This window comes from Notamacropus eugenii, chromosome 2 (assembly GCF_028372415.1).
Source record: "Notamacropus eugenii isolate mMacEug1 chromosome 2, mMacEug1.pri_v2, whole genome shotgun sequence".
Lineage (NCBI taxonomy): Eukaryota > Metazoa > Chordata > Mammalia > Diprotodontia > Macropodidae > Notamacropus > Notamacropus eugenii.
Window position 1 is genome coordinate 349,269,742 of NC_092873.1, and position 18,245 is coordinate 349,287,986.

The window sequence follows — 18,245 nt, forward strand, 5'->3', positions numbered from 1 at the left end:
CTAACTTATTTTGATTATATGCTGTAAAGGCTTCCACAGATTTTCTATTTTGAAATTTCTGGATCAGCATAAGCAGAAAGCTTCAGTTTTAGGTATTAGCATTTTAGCAACTAGTATATTCACCTTGTAAATCCAAATACAACACAGATAATTCATTCAAAATTACTTGGCAGAAATACTCAGCAATTTTATGTAAATTTAGTTACATCGTTTCCTAATGAGCGCAGTGAATGAAGCTAGCTGTATCAGGGGTGTAAATGTTGAATAATGATATCAGACATTTTCAACAAATGCTAATTTATTTATTACCTGACAGTCTAAATTCAGTACAATATTTGTTTTCATAACATCCAACATGTCTTATGTCAAACTTAACCAGTTTCTGTGCAGTGACTGTGGTGGGGTGATCTATTTTATTTGGCTACCCTCAATGTAATTCATTTGGGCAGTTGTCTTAAGGCATATCAATGATCAAAATGGTTTCACTACAGTTTCTCCTGCATTCTCAATCAGTTTCTTCCGCACATCATCTAAAGAAAATTTATGTGGTGTGATTACACTCCTTTTTTTTTTTTTTTGCATACCAGGATTTCTAAAACTAGGAAGAACACTGATATTTGAAACATCAGTGTTTCAAGCCAAGGGTAGTAGTTCAATTAAATTTCATCAGTACATTATATTATAGTTTAACTCATGCTAGAATTGTTAAAACCCAAGGTCTTCTGAGCCACATAATACCAACATTTCATATTAATGAATAAATTATTCACATTCAATACAAAGATATTAAGTGATGAGAAACAGAAAAAGCCAAGCTTTCAAGAGCTCTCAAAAAAAAAAATACAGAAGCAAAACTAATGAACACAACTACACAAAATATACACTAACCAATTGTAAACCAAACTAGCTAAAGAGTAACTTTAAAAAAATACATTTTAGAACCTCGTGATACCCTCTTAAAAAGCAGCAAAACCAAGGGTATTAGAACTATAGTCATTATTTCAGTTGCTGTCCAGCAAGTCTTTCTAAAAGATCCAGATAATGGAAATGTTATGTTTTGATTCAATTTAAATACTTTAAAATTGGCAACATTTAATAATTGATATTATAATTAAATTTTAAAGAATATACACAAATGATTTGAACAGGTTTTATATTCAGTAACTTGCATGGTTTTTACACTGGCACTTTTATCACTAATTTAGGAGAATCAGATGCAATTCCCTCCATAAATTTAGGCGCTAAGATTTCAAATTTATAAATATGGTAGTATTTTAATATTAAATTTTTACATGAATATTGGGTATAGCCTTGTTTTCCTTTGGTTCCCAGGTATTATCCAGTTTTGCAAGGAAAACGCTTTTATATCACAATCAAAACTTGTCTTGGTTACAAGACTGTAGTCCTAGTTGGGTTACAGTCACTTAGATTCATTATTTGGAATTATTACTTACTAAGGCAAACCTAAATGAAACTTATCATCTAGAAGAATTTCACATTTGCGTTTACCTACACTGCAGAATAGATTTAAGTAATACTTTAGTTGTTAGGAAATACTCATTTTACTTAAACTAACCTGTTATCTTTGACTAGCTAGAACTCCTAGAGTAGTCAACTTTACCTTTGAGAGTTCACTTTTAACTATATCTGATCCATTAGAAATAGTATCCTAGATATTTCTAAAAATTAGAAGTTGAACTTCATTAAGGTATTAACTTTAAATCTGGAAGAAAATTAATGTACTGAAATTCTCAAGCTTGAAAAGTTCATTAAAATTACTTTCGAATGTCTTGATATATTTACTTAACAGCTTTTATTCTTCTCATTCTGCTGGCATTTCCTTAATGTTTGTTTGTTTCACCTCTCTGGTTCAAAGGATTGCTGCTATTTATATTTTCATGGACTTTATCTTCACAGTTTACTATATCCTGTAAAGCCTTCTCCACATCTGCTTGGCCAGCAGTACTGGCTGTTTTGGGCAAGGTCATCTGCAGTGCACACCATAGGGTAGTGCGTGCTTTCCGAGTAGCCACACACATCTCTTTAATTGCTGAGGCAAGAGCAAACACATCTAAAAAAAAAAGTTATATACATTTGAAGTATAGTCCATATTAGATACCATATAAGAAATTCTTGAAATCTAAAAAACAGAATCAAAAATAATCCAACAAAAAAACCTGGCATTATAGCCAAAGTAAAGTTGATCCTAATATCACGCTATTCAAAAAAGGTTAACTATTTCCTGAGCTAGAAAGACATTCTGTTACCAAGTATGGGTGTGGTTTTTTTCACTGTTGTTTCTTTGTGATTACTAGGAATAATGATGTGCTTTATCTGGGGCAGGGATTTTTGCCTTATTTGCACAAATAGAAATCAAAAGCTTCCAAAAGCAGCTAAAAAGGAACACTTTTTAATTCTGAAGGAGGTAAAAAGTTATTAGAATTGTGTTTCTTCTGAGTTTGTTTGTCTAATTTCTCTAAGTTCTACTGCTAGCTAAGAGTTTTAGAAATGTTCCTTGAGCCTCTGATCAAACATAAAATTAATGTAGTACTCTGTTCTCTTATAGTAACACTAGATTTAGTATCACCTTACCAAAGAAGGAATATTGATTGGTACCTCTGTCATCTTGGCATCTAGGAACTCCTTGCCTTTGCCGATTTGAAGCATTTACAATTTCATCCTTTCTACGTGACTGTACAATGTGAATAGACTCCAAGTGTCTATCAAGAGCAGTAGAAATATTGGCATGAAGGGGAGAACTGCGAAGACGTTCCATTTTGCCAAGTAAAGTCACAACCTGTAGGAAGTGTTTTAAAGTTAGGTAAAGCATATAACCACACTGCCTTGCCTCAAACTTTAGCAAAAATAAATTCGCATTTGAAAAGTAACATTAAAATCACTTATCTGCTATTAAAAGCTCATTTCAAAAGTTTAAGTGTCTGACTTCAAGAACTTAGCAACATTGAAAAGATTAAATATATTAGTAAGTGTTAATAATAGGCAGCTATAAGACAAGGTGTGGTAATATTTTTTTAGCATTTGGGGGAACATCTTTAGAAAGTAGATTTAATATGTAAAAAACATTAAATTTCAAAAAAAGGATCCCTAGGTTGATTAACCTGGAACTTGTTAAGTCGCATTAATCTATTTCCCCATCTGCAAAAAAGGGAAATTAAAGCTTATCCCCTCCCTATTCCTTCGACATATGAAGACAGAAGGAGATAGTTAAAAAAAAATACTTTGGAAGTAAAATTTAATTCAACCAACATTTACCGAGGACTGCTAGCCTCTGGGGATAAGGAGTGAAAAAACAGTATTCTGCCCTCAGAAAAAGGGTTGACAATACATTCATTTTTTTTTCTGCTGTGTGGTTTCCATGTAGTCCACTCAACTTTAACTGCCCTATCAACAATAATCTATGCTTTTAGTGTTAACCTCAATTAAATCTACTCAGATGACTTTAAATGAGAGTGTGCTGATGGTGATGGATAGGGAGTTGAGAACTGTGTTCTAAAGGAAACCATTATTGCTTGGTTTAAAGAATCCAGAATTTGGGAAAATCCAGGATATTTGTTATTGTGACTGTTAAAAGATTCCATAGCTGTAAATATTACCCAAAGAAATTTGGGGAAAAAAGCAGTTTATTCCTATTGGTTACTGTGCTAAAAAAATCAGTTTCTATAGTGTCACTTTCATTTCAGTAGGCATAGACTCTTTTGGAACATTAGGGGGTGCAAGTCACATAGTTATGGACTGTCCTATGCTTTGCTTCAAGTAGTTCTTAAACCAGTGACTAGTTTTCTCTAACAAATAGGATTTCACAGAATAAAACAATACAGTAACTATCCCCAGAAGCTGATCCTGATTCTAACCATATACTATAGAGCACAGTTGTGTTGAAAAACTCTTAATTGAGAAATTGAAATCACTGAATCACTGATTCCTTGACTTATCAAAATCATTTTGTCTTTTTGGATTAAGCCTATGTCAAATCAGTCCTATAGATTCTCTCAAGAAAACAGATTTATAGGAGAAAGGAAACTATATTGCTCCATCTTAGACTCCTAGGAAACAAAACAAGCCAATAACTTAATATTATTACTATTTAAGAAAAGCAAAGAGTTATTTAAAGGATGAGAAAAAGAAAATGCAATGAAATTTTATGCAGTTTTTAGTGGACTTAAAATTTTTTTATAAGTTTCTGAAAAATCCCACAAAATAAAAACACTACAAAAAACTACAAAAGTTAGTACAACCAAAACCGGTTTCAACCTTTGAATATTTCTGAATAACATTGCTGTTTACCTGTAATAAAATTATTATAACTTATGTATCCAAAGCCTCTAAGTTAATGTATAACTAGAAGTAATGAGCTAATTTTTAGATTCTCTCTTCTTGTGATTCTTTGTTTTTATTATAAGGAGCTTGCCAGAAACTAAATGGATTTTAACCAGAAATAATTTTTACAAAAATAAACTAGTTTTTAAATTATAAATTAACATGATAATATTTAAATGCAATCCATGACATTTCTAGTTTATTTTAAATTGCTGGACATGTTTCTCAGCATAAATATTTCTCTTGGATTAAAAAGACATTTTCTGAAAATTTTAACTGATTGAACAGGTTCAGTAGTCTGTAAGAACTGAAAAAAACTGGCCTGCTTATAGGAAAGGAGATTAATAGGTTGTTTATGTTAAAAGCTTAAGAACAAAGAATACAATTAGGAAATAAATGTAAGTCGAATATACTTATTACTTCTTGATTCATAAAACTTCTGTTAAGTCACAGAGAACCTGATTTTTTTGAATGCTTAATTTTATAACTTTTAAAGACATTTTAAAAAGTTTACTTGGAAAGTATTTTAACTTTAAAATAAGATTTTAAAGAATAAAGCAAATATTTACAAACTGCTACCCCAAATCCAAAAGTACAAAGCAGATTTTTTTGGGGGGTGACTATTTCCAATAACACAGGATTCATCTCAAGATTCCAACAAAATTCCCTACTGTTTTAAAAATATATGATTACACAACTTTCCAAGAACAGAACTACAGTATTATGTAAAGTTAGGCACACAAATTGCTTAAAGAATGAAATGAATAAATGAATGATGCTGAGAAAATTAAGAATTAAAGTCATATTTTACATTGTGACACTATAAACATAAGCTCCCTACTCAAACTATCTTTATAAGAAAATTGGAGAAAATTTTTGCTATCGATGTTTGGGAAAGAGTTCTTGCTAAATATTTAATTTTTTTAATTCATTAAAGCTTAATTACAATTTAGTCTGGAAGTAAAATCTTTTAAGCTGTTGGTAAAGGAATTTTTGCTTTATGAAGGTCCTCACTCTTTTCAAAATAAATAAATGGCATTTCTTCTTTCTAAATATTTATCCTTATGCTAAGACCAAGCATGGAAAATTATAATGCAAATGAGACTTTAAAAATCCTTCAAAGTCTTAGATATTATAAAATACATGAACAAATTTAAATATACAGTGTTTCTTTAAAAAAACATAACAGCTTACTCTGGCTTGTTCTCGTAGTTCATCCACAATTAGGCGATCAACTCGTGATGGATTAGAGGTCAGCCTTGGAATTGGAGTATTATTAGTACTGGAAACTTTTTTCCCTGGATAGTTCTTGGCAAGAGCCAATTCAGTCTAAGAAAAATTGCAAAAGTTTAGACATTTACTTTTTTCAAAATCTTATCAGACAACGAATAATAGTTTTCATATGCACATACATGTATATATATATCCCATATAAGCCTAGTCTTTACCATTCTGTGGCTTAACTCAGTGCATGTAAACTTGCTCAAACACTTAAGTACCAAGGAAGCTTCATTATGCTGAGGTAGGCAAGGATTTAAAAATTCTATTAAAATCTAATGCTTAATATTAACATATATAATGAAGATTTCATTTCCTTTAAAATTAGTAAATAACTGCTTAATTAAGGAAGGTAACTTGGTTCTTGTGTTCTCTAAGTCATATGGTTATACTAAATATATTCACTTCTAGCTTTACTATATATCAATCTATACTTATTTTGCTAACCAAAGCATTTGTTAAATATACTAGTAGTTTTCTCAAAATTATTTGTAATGGTCCTTTCAGCATCGATGAGACTGACACACAAATTCAATTCTGATAAACATTTTTGTCCTTTTAGTTTATTTCTGGGATAATTTTTCTGATTATCTAGTCTCTATGCATATAAAAACACCCTGCACTTTTTAACTCTACAGAATAAAGAGTTTAGCTTCATCAGCAAGATAGGGTACGCTTGAACTTACATTGTGAAAATACTGAAAACTGGCAGAGCTGGCATACTACAATTAATTTACTCCTATATAGATAGCTGTTTTTGTGTTACCTTTTTTCTCTCCTTTTCTAATGCTCTCCACTGTTCATAGCACTCTTCTAGACGAATATGAAGTTCACTAGCTGGTCCACTTCGGGTTTTAATTGGTCTTTGAAATCCAAAGGTTGGCACAAAACCAGAAAAGGAATTATCACCATACATCATATCATTGAAATAGGGATATAAATGACTTAAATCGTCATAAGAAAACAAATCATAGGAATCCAATAGTGGAACAACAGAATGGCCAAATGGATGGGTAGATCGCAAGGGAAATCCATTTGAACCAAGTTGCTGAAAACTCTGATTATGCCTTAAGTCTCCCATCATGTAATTGTTAGAAAAGCATGAAGCTTGAGCACGAGTCACACGGTTATTAACAATATTGTTATCTCCACTTCCCTGTCTGTGGCTATTATAATGACCTTGTGACTCCAATAGGTCTTGATATGTATTTTGAGATAAACTATCTAAATGCTTCTGTCCTTCCTCAGGATCATAATGTCCACTTTGGGGCTTAGCTTGAAAATTATGTTTATTCACATTTTCAATGATCCCATACTGCTGAGCTGAATAGTTATCACAAAATCCATTTGGCTGCTTTATTTTTTTATCTGTAACTGATTCAAAAAGACTTTCTTCCCCAGTCTTGGTCAGTCCTTCCATGTGATTGACAGACTGAATTCTTTCTGTACCATTGTAACTGAAATCAAAACTAGAAAATGCTGAAGGATTTTCTTGGCAATATTTCTGAAACAAATTACTATTTTGGGTTAAGTTTGTAGATGATAGTTGGGGAAAATCTGAAGAATGGTTACCACCTTTTGAAGCTGCATTTAAATGGCTATTCAATTTCATCAAGTTACCTTGATTTCGATATGGCACAGGAGTGCTGTTTTTTGTTTGAACATTCATCCAAGTTGGTCTATTTATGTTGATGCTTCCTGAAGATGTTGCTGAGTTTGATAATAAATTCACTGATTTAAAATATTCAGAATTCTGGGGCTCAGGTTTAGAAAACTGTGCTTTTTCTGAGACACTAGCAAAATCATTATTACCTGGACAAGCTGTGTGAGATTTTAGTCCATATTCTGATTTTAACCCAAAATCAGCACTGAATGCTGCTTCCTTTGCAAACTGCTTTTCTGCTAAATGTGGTGTAGTCTTTGAAAATGTGAAATTCTGTTGGTCTTGTATAGTCTCCTCCATTTTTTTCTGATTTGTTGGTTTCACTTGAAATAACTTAGTATATGTGTCTGTTTCTACACTACCTGGTGTCTCAGGTGCTCCGTTGGCTAATTTTTTGTTATCTTGAACACTAAAATTTGAACACTTATTTAGCTTAGCTTTATTGGGATGAGAGTATTCCGGATATCTACAATAATCTGCATTTTCATTGTATCTATTGAATTGTGAAAGAAAAATCTCTGCCCTTTTTTGCTGTAATGGTGCCTCAAGCCCTTTGGCACACATTTTATCTCTTCCATAAGGGTAAGTATCAACCCCTGATTCTTTCATGATATCAGATAGGCCAGGTTGTGGTGTAAAACAGTTTTTGATAAATGGATACTCTTGAAATGTTGTCTTAGTGGTATCATTTGTCTGAATATTGTAACAGTTGGAGTGATCACTTCGTGAGGGGTACATCCATTGCTCTTCGAGGTCTAAGCTAGTAAATCCATGATAAAGTTCATCTATTTTCTGTTGTGGTGTGAGATTACTACTGTGCAGGTACTGCTTTTCCACTGCTGAGACAGATTCGCCACTATAAAAAGCTTGTTGAGAGATGGCTGTATCTACTGGCCTTTTAGTTTCTGACAAGAGGTCATGGTGATCTGCAAATCTGCTTGTATTCACAGGCCAAACTGACTTTAAGTTGGAGGAGCAGGTCCTAGAACAAGTAAATATGTTTAATTACAACTTGGACTTTAAAGACTTTTCCCCAGTGGAGAATGTGAGAAAGGAGTTGAAATACCTCAATCTTGTCCCACTAAGTTCTTCTCCAATTATCCATAGCACATTATCAACCTTTTACTTACATCACAGAAATTTTTAGAGGATAATAGTAGCTATTGCCTGCCAGAAATACATATATGAAATACCTTCTTAACTTCACTCTCTCTTCATTGTACTTTTTCCTGTGGGCAACTCAAGCCAATGAATAAAATCTCACTATAGCTTCTCATTAACTATATATGGTAAGCAGAGAATAAAAGACTTTTTCTTTTGATTGGCTTATTTTTACAAGACAAAATTAATTTAAAGAAAAAATAAAGTTCCGGAGAGTCTGTATTTTTTCATAATAAAAAGGGATGTGTTCTGATGAAGCTGTATTTCAAATTAGAATATTTTAATTGGCTACGTATGTACTGCATAGTTCCCATTTAGGAAATATTAAAAATCCATAGCTTCTGGGTAGGATTTTTCCACACTCAAATAAAACAATTAAGTTGTCTTTTTTAACAATTAATTTTACTTTGTAAATAAAATCCATAAGTCTTTCTGGATAGAAATCACGATGCTTTTTCTTTGAAATCAATGTGTAAAATGCCTGAAATTTATATACTTCTAATGCCAAGCTTTAGCCCATCTGACAAAATGTTTTGAATATTTTAAGAATAATTTCCTAACAAAAGATGTTAACAGTAATTGAAAAAATGAAAACACAGAATGAGATTCTTAGTAACAGGGAAATATTGAATTACATATGTTAATGAAGCTAAAGCTAAAAGTGAATATGACTTAAGTCTCTGCCAAATGATCCTGTATTCACTAAAAGAAGGTTAAGGATGAGATTCAAACAGTATTTGCAGGCTTAAAAGTATCTTAAATGGTTGCATATAATATACTAACCCCTCAGCAAAATATGGCTGTGATTTATCTTGTTCTTCCAAAATGTTAGACACAAGTCCATATAAGTCTGTTTCACTGCCATAGTCATTTCTTTCCGTCTGAATCCTAAAAAAAATCATGGTGAAAACTGAGTATCACTTGTAAATTACTTTATTTATCCTATAATACAGTGTAATATTAAGAGTTAACAGTTATATAGCACTTACTATGTGCCAGGAGCTATGCTAAGTGCTTTACAATTTATTATCTCATTTGATCCTCACAAATGTCTTTTTCTAGTCTAAGACCATTATCTTAATATTTAACCCTTGAACTGAATTTATACTTGCATTTCAAACAGTGGTAGAAACTAAATAATATTTTTTCCTTTGGTATGAGGTCTACTTGAAAGGTAGTTCTATTTCCATTTCATTTCATACCATATAGCCAATTCATAATATATAACTGCTTCCTAGTTATTTCTCTATACCACAATACTATACACTTTAGACTACTAAAAGAGATATAATTTTCTATTCTGTGATATCCTGTTCACCCATATATCCAGCTATTGCTAAAAGCACTTTCCAGTCTTTTAACTCATTATTCTATCAACACCTACTTACTTTCTTCATAAAATATTTGAAATGGATGCTTTATTCAATATTTCCCCAAAAATTCTGTGTACAAAAATGAAGTATATATGCAGAGTAATACTGAAATCTTCCTTCAAATAACTCAAGACTTTAAAGGTAGAGTATTAGTCAAGGGACCTAGGTTTCTAGACCCAATTTTGCTATTAACAACTAATTGTGTGAACTTAAGTCAAAAATTAACTAATTTAGATTTCAGTTATTTGTAAAAAAAAAAAAAAACTGGCTTAAGTTCAGGAGTTCTTTACTTGTTGTATAATGAACCCCTATAGCAATCTGGTAAGCATACAGACATCTTTCTCAAAATATTTTTTTAAATGCATAAGACACATAGCATTAGAAAAGAAACTAATTATATGGCAATACAGTTATCAAAATAGTTTTAAAAACAAGTTCATAGACCTCAGGTTAGGAACCATTGATAAGAGAAATGAAAGTAAATGTGGAATCTGAGGATCACCGATTTAGAACTAGAAGAGTCTCATCATGAAATGCAGCCTCTCATTTTATAGAAAGGGACACAATTAGGCCTCAAGATGTTAACTGACTTGCCTTAGGTTACTGGGTAACAATTGGCAGAACTGGGATTTGAACCAAGGTCCCTCTGACTCAAAATCTAGTGCTCTTTCCAGTGCCCTGAAAATTCCATTTTCATTTTCTTATTTTCAGTGTTAAAAGTTTGCTCTGTCATTTACCTGTATGATCCTAGGCAAATCATGTTAATTTTTCTGGGGATTTTGTAAAATGATAGGAATGGACACTAAGGCCTAAAATTGTATGGGTATACTTAGAGAAGTATCTAGTATAATGGAAGCTATGGTTTCCAATTAGTTAGGTGATGTCTTACCCAGTAAATTGATAAAATCTAGATACGTATAATGACAAAAACTATGAGGGATACCATTTTATCCTCTCCAGGGTCTAGATCAAATTCTTAACCTGGGGTCCATGACCCCTTAGAAGATCCAGTGACAGATTTCTGGAAGTCTGTTGAGAACTGGAAAAACTTTATTTTTACTGGCCTCTAAATGATATTTAACATTTCCTTCCATTATTTATTTAGGCTTTACCAGACTGCCCACCGGGTCCATGACATTTTTGACAAAAACCCCTGGCCTAGGCAGTTCTACTTCTTGTTTTCCTTGAGAGCAAGGGATGTTTCATTTTTTTTGTCTCTATCCCCAAATGTTTAGCACAGTGCCTAGAATATAAAATGGTTAATAAATGCTTATTATATTTTAAACTATAATTTCTTTCTCCTATAAAAGTTCTTTGTCACTGTTTCTGCCCTTCTTTTCCTTACAATTTTTTAGGGTTATGACATTTTAGATACAATATCTATTTGTATAGCTTTATATTTTTGAAAATATCACATAAATCTCATTTGATCCCTACCTAGAACAGAGCTTTTGAGTTAAGTAGCAAAGATATTACTTTCATTTTATGTACTTCAAAATTGTAGAATGTTCAAACTGTGTGGGCCTTTATTTACTATCTTGAGTAATCACTGAATCATAGATTGAGAGCCACAAAGGACCCAAGAGGATAGACATTTATTCTTATTTCAAACAAAAAATTAGGCCTAGAGAAATTAAGGGACTTGTCTAAGGTCAGACGTACTAGTAGCCAATTTGAACCCAGGTCCTCTAAGTCAATGATCTTTTCCTTGTACCACACTGCTGAAACTGAGAATCAGTTAAGTAAGATTATGCTAACCAGCAAAACCAAATCACTTACACTGGTCTTTTAGTGATTCCTCACTACCTCATTTTCCTATAAGCAATTATTGTAAAATTTATGAGTTATATATAATCCCTGAGTTTTCTGAAATAAAAAATAAACCTAATAAACCCCTAATAAACCTGGGGTGGAAAGGGAAGCTAATCAGAATTCCTGGGCTGTATAAATTATGGCTGTTGTCCTTCTTGAGAGCAAGAACTGTTTCATTTTTTGGTCTTGGTATCCACAAATGATTAGCATAGTGCCTACAGCATAGGAGTTTGACAGAAGCTTGTTCTAAACAATAATTCTTTTTCCTCTAAAGAGTCCCTTCTTCACTATAAAAAAATTCTCCTTTTCCTTAAAATTTTTAGTGTTAAGATACTTTAGATATAATATCTATTATTTGTGCAGCTCTACATATTTGAAAATTATTTCATGTAAATTTTTTTATTTGAGATAATTTCCAATAGTACTAGCATCTTAGATGGTTTACTCTGAGTTAATTTTTTTTTAAGTTCCAGTATTTTTCAATTAATAAGAACCAAAGCTAAAAAGGACTGTGTTACACTGCCTCTTGTTAATTAAGGGTCAAATTTCAAAGTCAAAGTTGTTTTTTCTGGTATCATCCTTTTGATAAATCTGTGAATGAACTAACTACCAAAAACTGTAAAGGAAAACCTAGGGATATGGAAAGATAAGGAGACCAATACTTTTTAACCTAATGAAAAGGATAACTTTGTAAGTGGGAACTTCTAAATCAGATTTTATTAAATGATCTTACAAAAAGGAAAAAAAATACCAAATAGCTATTAATAATTTTATCTAAAGCAGTCTTTTCAAGTTATTTTAAAATCTTGATGAATAAATAAAACTAATGCCAACCAATCACAATACTTGTATAGAGTCACAAGGTTGACATCAGAGTTTAAGGATTTCTGTATTAAAGGAAAAAAGGTAGAGTATATGTCTTTATGTACTCAGACTATATGATCCATTGTATAACCAAATAAGTGTTACATGAAGCCTATCTATACAAAGGTTTCGTTTTTATGCAATTCAGAGCACATACTAAGTTAATATGCCTCCAAAACTAGATGGTTTCTGATAATATTGTGGTTCATTTTGAAAAGCAGTGTAAAATGGGCCTGTGTATTTACATGCCACATACAGTTAAATTAAGCTGGTCAGCATAGTAACTGGGTATTTTTTTCACCCTAACCTTTCCCTCCTTATAATTTGAAAATGGCTTTATTCAACTTAAAACCTAATTTAAACTCATATGTTTTATTCATTATCTTACCTGTTCTTTACATTGATTTGAGAATTAGTAGGCTGCTTGATATCATCTCCATATGATGACCATGGTGCATAGAAAAGGGAAGAATCAACAGAACTTGAATATTCTGTGGATGAAGAAAGTGGAGTGTATGTCTGCCGTAAATCTACATTGTCTTCACTCTGAAATTTAGAAGAAACATTTTAGTCATATTTATAAATACTTCATTTATTTTCTTTTATTCTGCTATTGACAAAATATTAGGTGATGAAAAATACAAGTGGAAAGAACACATGAACAGAATTTGAGAGACATAAATCAGAACTGAAGGGACTGGCTGTCATGCTATAGCAGAGTATGTACAGAGACAATTTTTCATCTAGACATCTCAAACTTAGGCAGTGTGACCTTGCACAAATTATATAACTGATATGCTCTACCTCATCTTAAAAAGTGGATAAAAATAACACTTTGTGTGTTGTCATTTACAAAAGCATTTTCACCTATCTCATCTGATTTTCAAAACAACTAACAGACACAGTTAGGGCCAGTATTATCTCTATCTTAGTAATAAGAAATCTGAGTCTTTTGGAGATAAAATGACTTGCCCAATGTATTAGGTTGCTGAGTAGCAGCACCAAGACTAGAACCTAAGTTTTCAGATTCAACCCAGTGCTGGCCAGTAGTAGAATCTTAAAGCTGTTTCCACTTCCTGTAAATGTCCTCTCTCTCCCTCTTCCTCCCTCCTCACACTTGCTCAATTCCTATTCCTGCCCATCCTTTATAGTCTAACTGAAATGCCAACCTTTCCATGGAGTCTTCCCTGATGTCTCCCCAGTAACAACATCCTTCTTGGACCCCAGAGCACTATGTTTTGTAACTTTCTAATACAGTGGCAATAAAATAGTGTATTATAGTACTCTACCAGACTGAAGGTCCCTTGCGGACAGGGGCAATGCCTTGTCTAAACTTTGTATCTCTGCCAGCACATGGTGTGATTCACACAGTGTGCACTTACATTTATTATTATTGTTGTTTCTACTGTACAACACTACCTCTCACTCTCTACTTCTTTTACCACCTCTCTTAGGGAAACTATAAGAATGAAATGTTGTATGTTAAGTTTTTTTTTTTTTTTAAATTTAATACCTGGCTTTCACTATATGAAGGACTCCAGCTCAGGTTTTTGTCAAGAAAATTGTAGCAAGTTACCAATAAACAACAAAATTCTTAGTCTGATGTAAATACTTCATAACAATGTTTGAAATGTAAAAAAGCTAATTTTAAGTTATTAATACTAGAAAATGTTTTTATAAGTGAAAGCTGAAATTATAGATTCACTCTTTTCAGTCCTACGAAGAGAAAATGATAAAGCTATAGGTGACCTTTAGCCCTAAGTAACATGTAAATACAATAAAAATAGTTTATTTAATGTTTAAGTATAACAAAGGGATCTGAAACTGGATAAAAATATTTTTAAACTATACTATTCTTTGGATAATTTTTTTCCTTAATTCAAATTAAACATAAAGTACTTTGTACAATTTTGATTTTTAAACTTTTTCTAAATTAAATTGTATTGTAACTGACCATCTTAGTGCCACTGAAACAATAGTAATTCAAAGTACAGGCTAATGCTGGCTATCATATTAGTAATACAGTTAGCACTCAAATATTTAAAAAGAGCTCTTTTTAAAATTATCTTCAGAAGCTCAAATTGTTTTATAGCATTTGCTATTTTGAGTATATTATCTAAAACCTACACCTCAGAACTTTCTTGAGTAAATTGAGATGCAGAACAACTACCTTACTGAAAATGAAAGTTCCACTAAAATTTTTACCTTTCCAGAATTCCAGTGGTATTAAATTTAGTTTGTTTTATATTATGCTTAATTAGTATTGATTAGTCTACTCAATTTCAATTGTAACTTATTCAAAATGACTATTTTTAGCCTAACTGTTCATTTTTACTACTCAATTCTTTAGTGTAATACTTAGCCAATCAATCTTCATTTTATGTCTACATTGGTAAAGCCCTGGTATCTGGATCTAAATCTTTTGAGGATGTTTTTTCATTTCAACTGTATTTTGCATTTTAAATGAATTTTCATCCAGACTTGGGGAAAAAAAATTCAACTTTTTTTTAAAGGTCAATTTTTAGCTTAGTCTGCCGGGAAGTACTTCAATACCTAATCAATGTGGTAAAGATCCATATATAAATACATGAAACATCTGGATCTTTTTCTAGCTAAAAATATGTATAAAGATATAATCAGATGTCCAGTGTGGGCAAAACCAAATAGCTACTAAGTGCCTCTAAATGTGAATTATTATTACTAGACATAGCACTTTAAAGTTCACAAAGCATTTTCTAACAAACACCCTATGAGGAAGGCAAGTATTATACCTATACAGAATATTGATGGTACAGATTTTTTTTTTTTGGTGTAACTTATTTAAACTAAGGGGATTTTTGTAATGAGGAGGAATATTTCCATACATTCAGACAACCTGACCAAATGAAAATTTCAAATGACAGCAATTTTAATTACACTAAAAGGTTAACTTTTGAAAATAAGTTTTTAAGAGCGAAAAGTGGATAGTAGCACACAAGCTATCAAAAGAGCAAGAAGCTAATAAAAAACTTTTACCCTTAAATTATCTGATGTTTGAATTCAGTAAATAGCTTATGCTTAAAAGAAAGTGTTCAAAGGTTATAAATTAATGTAAAAGAGTTTCCTTTAACATTTTTGTGCTCACATTAAGTTGAGGACAGGATGAAAACATTTAAAGAAAAATGTTAAATGTTCGATATAACATTTTTTCAAAGGTATGTATTTTGGAAATTCTCAGCTCTTTCCTCTTGTAACCAGAGATGCATCAATACTATGAATTGGAGATGAATTTAATTGTAACAATTTGGTATACTTGACAATTCTTAACCTTTTAACATGGAATTAAAGTTTATCAATGAACCTGTGATTTGTAGCAATCATAGAAGGAAGTGGAGCCAGTCAACATCACACTGTTGAATACATCAGTTAATCGGCTGCTGGTATCTGCATTAATGTTCCAGCAGCGATTCGCACCTCCGCGGAAAGCGACTTTAGGCTGTAGACGACAGGGACCGAAAAGAAGAAAAGCGTGAATACAGGGAAACGTTGTGCCAAAAGAACTGCGTCCCAAAGATTGATTTTTACCAAATTTTCTGTAAATGGCATCAGATTTCGACTCCTTTAACGAGCAACTGATTTGTGACCCTTAAAAAACTCGCTCATTTTAATCCCACATCCCCTACCCCAATTTGCTGCTTCCTCCTCCTCATCCACTTTCTAAACTTTTTTTAGGATAAGATTACAGAGATCAAACAATTAGTATCCATCCCTGAGCCTGGTGGTGGGGTGGGGAGGCAAAGCACCCTTCCTAACTCTCCCAAGGCTCTTGGCGATTCTGGTCTCGAGGGAAACTCAACTCACTATTTGCAACTGGGGGTCGCTCCTCCCAGGTAATAAGGAGGTCCCAGAATGCGTGTAAAGAGATCCGTCCCACGGACTTCCCGGTAGGGTTGGGAAGAGAAAGGGGAGAGGCACGGGACTACACCGCTAACCTCACCACAGCTACCCGGAAACGCAGTCCAATTTCTTTTGGCCTGGCCTCCGAGGTTAACGCGCTCTAGCCCCTCCCAAATCCCTCCCCCCGTCCCCGCCCCCAGAGGCCTCCCGCATCTGTCCTGGACCTGGAACCTGTCAGCTCCAACCTTCCAGGTGCCCCCATCGCGTCACGGACCCCAGCCCCTCAACAAGCCATTTTCTTCGAAAGGCCCACGAGAATTTCCACAATAATTAATTCAGCGCCTGCTACCTGGAACAAGGTGCTGTGCTAACCTAGGCGCTGTCACCTCCGTCCATCTTTCCTTTCCTCTCACCCAGACGCCGAGCTCAAGATCCGAACTCCAGGATCCTCCCACCCCACCCCACCCTGCTCTCTTCTCCCTCCCGGGGCCCGACCCGGACTTCCAGTCCTTTTCATTCCCCTTTCTCGAAGGGTCCCACACCCCATCGCCCCCAAATTCCTCTCCCTTAAGAGACCACTATCTAGTCACCTCGGTCCTCCGGCCGCCGCCCGCCCCGATCTTCTGTCCTCACTAGGGCTCCACACCCGGGGTCTCCTCGGTGACTCCCGCACAAAGGTCCCGCACGGCGTCACCTCCTCCGCCCTCCCAACCCATCGTCGTCCTTCTCTCCCCGGAGCTCCTCCGCCCTCCCCCTCACAATAGCCCCAGGTCACCTCTCCCGCGGTCCTTCCTCACAGCCCACTGCAGTCACCGCCTCGGCTTCGGACCCACCCTCCATCACCTCCTGGGCCTTTCCTCACAGACGCCCTCACACCTCGTCACCTCCTCGGGGCTTCCCTCCCAAGGGCCCCCACCTCCCGTCACCTCCTCGGCCCTTTCCTCACGAGCTCCCCACACAGCCCTAGCCACCTCCATCTCCTTCAGGGACGCCCTTCACCGCCCTCGGTCCCCGGTCCTGTCAGTTCCCGTCGTGGGGCGCCTCTCCCCCACCTTCGCCCAGCTCCCCCTCCCCAGGCCTCGGCCCGGGAGCTCCGTCGGTCTCTGCGCTCTCAGCCCCAGCTGGTGGTCCGCCGGGGCGCCGGGGCCGGCTGCTCCCGTCGGGCCTAGGGCCGCCCGTCCTTTCCTCCCGCCTCCCTGTCCTCCAGGGCGCCTCGCCCGCGCCCGTGACCGGCCGCTCCGGGGTCCCCAGACCCCCATTACCTCCACACCCCGCCATCCCCCAGTCCTGCCCCCCTCGGGTTCGAGGGGGCTGGCGTGCGTGGGGCAGGGGCCGGGCGGGCCGCCTCCTCCTCTCACCTCCATGGGGGCCCCCCAGCCCCTCCTCGATTAGGCTCGGCACCCGGGGTCGGGGGTGAGGGGGGGCGTCGGGCCGCTACTCCCCTCAGCCCGTACCCCGCCGCTCCCACCGTCGCCTCCGTCCCCGGCGCAGCCTGAGGCCAGTCTGTGGGGAGGGGGGGAGATGGAGGGGGAGGGAGGGGCCGGGGGGGAGAGGCCGTTACATTTCATACCCAGGGCTCGAGACCCCGCACGCGACCTGGCACTGGCCTGTCCCCGCCCCCTCCCCCCGCCTCCCTCCCAGGTCTTTTTTCCTCTCCCCAACATCCGATTGGTCCTTCCGGGAGCCAATGGGCATCTCCTGCCAAGACCCTGTTCCCCCAGAGACAGGGCAAAGAAGGGGCCGTTAGCGTGCTTCTGCCTCTCCTCGGGCTTCGGCTTTTCCCGCTCAAAATAGAAAGACTCGGGATTGGCTGAGGCGAAGCAGGGGCGGCGTGATGATTGGCTAAAGCCGGCTGCTAGGGGTGAGAGAGAAGGAGGAGG

At 35.8% G+C, this 18,245-nt stretch overlaps 1 protein-coding gene across 4 annotated transcripts; it reads right to left on the reverse strand.

Moving 5' to 3' along the window:
* Positions 1–280: 280 nt before the first annotated feature.
* MEIOC (meiosis specific with coiled-coil domain) lies at positions 281–17,896 on the reverse strand. 4 transcript variants are annotated; one of them, XM_072646008.1, is made up of 8 exons: positions 17,628–17,896; positions 15,830–15,964; positions 12,878–13,035; positions 9,224–9,328; positions 6,383–8,261; positions 5,533–5,667; positions 2,617–2,797; positions 281–2,071 (listed from the first exon to the last, which is right to left on the reverse strand). In XM_072646008.1, the coding sequence occupies exons 1-8, from the start codon at positions 17,727–17,729 to the stop codon at positions 1,842–1,844; spliced, it is 2,925 nt and encodes a 974-aa protein (XP_072502109.1). In that variant the 5' UTR covers positions 17,730–17,896; the 3' UTR covers positions 281–1,841. The 4 variants fall into 4 exon arrangements, with proteins under 4 accessions (XP_072502109.1, XP_072502110.1, XP_072502111.1 ...); XM_072646009.1 differs by having other exon boundaries at positions 17,724–17,895; XM_072646010.1 differs by lacking the exon at positions 17,628–17,896 and adding an exon at positions 16,956–17,059.
* Between the last annotated feature and the right edge of the window lie 349 nt (positions 17,897–18,245).

Coding starts and splice junctions, on each gene's coding strand:
- MEIOC (XM_072646008.1), bottom strand. CDS start 17,729: ATGGAGGTGAGAGGAGGAGGCGGCCCGCCCGGCCCCTGCCCCACGCAC. Junction 9,329..12,877: donor CAAATCAATGTAAAGAACAG/GTAAGATAATGA, acceptor GATTTTTTTTAG/GATTCAGACGGAAAGAAATG. Junction 2,798..5,532: donor AACTACGAGAACAAGCCAGA/GTAAGCTGTTAT, acceptor CACTTCCTACAG/GTTGTGACTTTACTTGGCAA.